Source organism: Myotis lucifugus, unplaced genomic scaffold, assembly GCF_000147115.1.
Source record: "Myotis lucifugus unplaced genomic scaffold, Myoluc2.0 scaffold_438, whole genome shotgun sequence".
NCBI lineage: Eukaryota > Metazoa > Chordata > Mammalia > Chiroptera > Vespertilionidae > Myotis > Myotis lucifugus.
In genome coordinates, this window is record NW_005871486.1 from 658,151 (window position 1) to 662,134 (window position 3,984).

At 62.6% G+C, this 3,984-nt stretch overlaps 1 protein-coding gene across 1 annotated transcript in view; it reads left to right on the forward strand.

Annotated features, from left to right (window-relative positions):
* Positions 1–3,984, forward strand: part of MATN1 (matrilin 1, cartilage matrix protein) — an 8,227-nt gene continuing 4,243 nt past the window's right edge. The window contains 3 exon segments of the mRNA XM_023744245.1: positions 1–94; positions 1,775–2,121; positions 3,452–3,674. Of these exon segments, the coding sequence (XP_023600013.1) occupies positions 1–94; positions 1,775–2,121; positions 3,452–3,674 (664 nt within the window).

The following is a 3,984-nucleotide window of genomic DNA, read 5'->3' on the forward strand; positions in this document are numbered from 1 at the left end:
ATGAGGGTCATCCCTGGTGCCGTCCTCCTGCCCTGCCTTCTGCTGCTGCTGCACCTGGCCCCACGCACACATGGCCTCGCCCCCCAACCCAGAGGTGAGGGGGCCTATGTGAGGTGGGGGACATTGGACGACTGGCCGCTGACCAACAGCCTGGGGACCGGGCACTGGGATGGGCAGAGAGCAAATGGATCCAAGAGAGGAGAGGGCGGGGAGGCAGGGTGGCCAGCGCAGGAGCAGAGATGGTGACTCGCACAAGGGCCAGGGCTGGAGTGACCCTCAGTCTGTCCTGTCGGGGCCATGAGTGGGCTTCTCCCTGGAGCCTTAGTGTTTCCTGGGGTTTCTCAGGCCCCGGGCTGCCCTCAGGGCCCATTCATGCTGCAGAGACTGCTGTCTCTTGGGTCGCTGAGGGCAGAAGCTACTGAACAGCCGCTGATGCCTGGGCCACACCGAGCCCAGAGCTGAGCGCATGGCACTGTGAGGCGTGTACCTCTGGGGGTCGGGGGGCTCCATTTCTGGTCACCAGCCCTTTCAGTGCATCCTGGATTGGGCTCCATGCATGCTGTACCTTTTCCAGAGTTTCAGCCGTGGCCCCTGAATCCTGGAATACCCAACTCTTCTGTTACAGATGGGGAAACTGAGGCTGCACCGGGGAGGACCTAAGACCACCCAGTGAGAGAGCCCCAGAGCCTTCTGGGTCTTGATCCATTGTTCTATGTTGTGGCCATTTCCCTCTCCCTCCCTGCCTCAGTTTACCCATTGTGCCATTAGCTAGAGGGGACCAGGGAGTGGCTGCAAGGTCATTTCTAAGGCCCCTGGGGGAACTCTGAAGCCTGGGTAGGGGACTGGGGCTGGGAGCTGGGAGCTGGGGCCGCCGAGAGCACGATCCCATTCCCGTATTTGGGAGAAGCTGGGCTCAGTCTGGACTCCCTGTGGGTGGAGAGGGAACAGCCTTTGCCCTGAGCCCCGCTGGCTGCAGGCCCAGGCCAGTGACCTCATCAAGCGGTAGCCATTCTCCCCACGGCAGAGGAAACAGAAGCTCCCAGAGCTGCCTCCCAGGGAGTCTGGACAGACATCTCTCCTTGGGGGTGTGCCCTGGGGGCCCACCTGGTCAGGCCGCCAAGGCGGCTACTAGACATTTCTGTCCCTTCCCCTGCCCTTGGACACCAGCCAGCAGGCCGTGCCAGGGAGGGAAACTGGGTCCACTTGGTGATTTGCTCTGATGTTCAGATGAAAGAGCCCATGTTGACAGGCGCTGCGTTGGGCCTCAGGGCCGCGTCCACCCCGGAGGGCCCACCCTCGGCGCCCTGCGGCCCAGCTCGGAGAAACAGCTGCTCCTTGTTTATGGAGCCTCTCTGGGCACAAACCTGAGCAGCAGGTTTTAAAGGGCAGCCTGCCTTTGCTGCTCCCTGAACACCCACTGCAGGCCCAGTCCTGGGCTGGCACCCGATGTGCACTTTTGCTCATCCTCAAAGGATCCTGGAAGGAAGGGCTTATCAGCCCATTGTACAGATGAGGAAACTGAGGCTCAGAGAGGTGAAGTGAGTCACCCAAGGCCAGAATCTGAGCCTCTTTCCCGGGAGCTGAGCTGTGAGGCCGAGTGTCCACATGCTGGTCAAGGCTCAAGACAGCCTGGCTCCAGGGCAGGCTAGGCTGCCCGAGGCCTCCGGTCAGGGTCTAAGTAGCCCCTGATGCTCCGCCCCGTTGCCTGAGTGTCTCATCCAGCCTTCTGATCTCTGCCCCTTGCTCTTTGCCACCTCCCTCCTCCTCCTCCCAGGGCACCTCTGCCGGACCCGGCCCACGGACCTGGTGTTTGTTGTCGATAGCTCGCGCAGCGTAAGGCCCGTGGAGTTTGAGAAGGTGAAGGTGTTCCTGTCCCAGGTCATCGAGTCGCTAAATGTGGGGCCCAATGCCACCCGAGTGGGCGTGGTCAACTACGCCAGCTCCGTGAAGCAGGAGTTCCCGCTGCGGGCCCACCTGTCCAAGGCCGCACTGCTTCAGGCCGTGCGCCGCATCCGGCCGCTGTCCACAGGCACCATGACTGGCCTGGCCATCCAGTTCGCCATCACCAAGGCCTTGAGTGATGCTGAGGGCGGTCGCGCCAAGTCCCCGGACATCAGCAAGGTACACGCCCCCTTCCCCCGCCCTGCTGGGGTCCCCCAGTTTGCAGGCTCCCACTGGGTGCTGAGAGCTTTGCCTGCGTACACTGGACTTCTCCCAGCACCCCTGCGAGGTGGCCATTTACAGGTGGGGAGCAGGCCCAACCAAGAGAAGTGGCAGAGCTGAACCCATCTTCCCCACCCTTCGGACCCCAGGGATGTATTTGATTATTTCCGTTTAGTTGACCTTGGCTTCCCCGGCAGTCTGGGCTCCTGAAGGCAGAGTGAGGCAGTCCAGATGTTCACGTGATGGTCAAGGGCATGGGCATCACCACCAGCCTGTCTGGGTTCAAGTCCCTGCTCCACCACACTAGCACCACACTAGCCTCCACCACACTAGCCACTTCATCTCACGTGCCTCAGTTTCCTCACCTGTAAAATGGGAGTCACATAACGCCTCCTCAAAGGGCTCCTAGGAAGACTAAACGAGTTCATAAGCACAAAGTGCTCAGAACAGGCTTGGTACCTAATGAGCCCTGTTACATGTCAGCTAATGGTTTATTTAATACGCCTTCGAGGGCAGGGGCTCAGACACACACGTCGCACAGTCAGCGAGGGCTCGGGGCGGAGTGCTGGGTGTTCCACAGACCTTGGAAATGGTGTGATTTTTTTCCCAGGACTCAGCCCAGGGCCTGAGAGTCCAGTCAGGTGTCCTCTCCCCGACTGGTCCTGCACAGGCTCCCGAACCTCCCCATCGCTGTCCTGTTGGACGGAAGACTTGCCATTTACCTGCCCAGGGCCCTAGCCCAGGCAAGCATTCTTCCTCACCCCCTTCTGTACCCCACTCTCTGGCACGCAGTGCACGACTGAGACATGTCTCCATTTCACCTAGCACCTGAGAAGGGAGGGAGGAAAGGTGGTCTCCTTTCCTCTGATGGCATCTAGGTGGGACGGGCCCTCCCTCTGCCGCCCTCTGGTGGCCAAAAGGCAGAACGGCATGGTGTTGGGCACACTTGGCGCCCCCCTCCCCTTCCGTCACCCCCCAGAGGCCCCAGTCTGGGCGGAGGGGGTGGGGGTGGGGAGACCTGGTCCCGACCTCTGCCTGCCGGATGCAGGAGACATCAGACAGCCCAGTGGGACGGGAGAGAGAAACCTCAGCCTGGTCTTTCCGTAGAGGACACCTGTCTTGTCCTCTAGCTTCGTTCTCTTCCCGGGCAGAACCCTGGCGGGGCAGTGGATCCGCCTGCAACCAGCTAGGCTCGGTCTCCTCTCCCGCCAGCGGCCCGGCCCGGGCTGTGCTGCAGGGCCAAGCGCCCAGCCCGGCCTCGCGCCTCACAGCGTCCCGCGTGTCACAGGTGGTCATCGTGGTGACGGACGGGAGGCCCCAGGACAGCGTGCGGGATGTGTCTGCGCGAGCCCGGGCCAGCGGCGTCGAGCTTTTCGCCATTGGCGTGGGCCGCGTGGACAAGGCCACGCTGCGCCAGATCGCCAGCGAGCCGCAGGAGGAACACGTGGACTACGTGGAGAGCTACAACGTCATCGAGAAGCTGGCCAAGAAGTTCCAGGAGGCCTTCTGCTGTGCGCGGGCGACGGGCGGCGGGGCGGGGCGGGCGGGTCTCTGGGGCGGGACTGAGATGGAGGCAGCATCGGGGGCGAGGCCAGGGCGGGGCGGAGGTTGCGGATCTGGGAGAGGCCATCCAAGAACCCTTCTGAGTGGCAGCTCCCGGTGGGGACCAGGGGGGCGGGAATCCGGTTAAAGAGGAGGCCCTAAAAGCCTGTGCGTGACGGCGCGGGGCTTGGGGCGCCAGTGTTCCGCGATGCGGGAGATGGGAGCAGCGTGCGTCCTTGGGCGGGAGAGGTTAGTCCTACTAAGGAGGGGAAGTGGGGG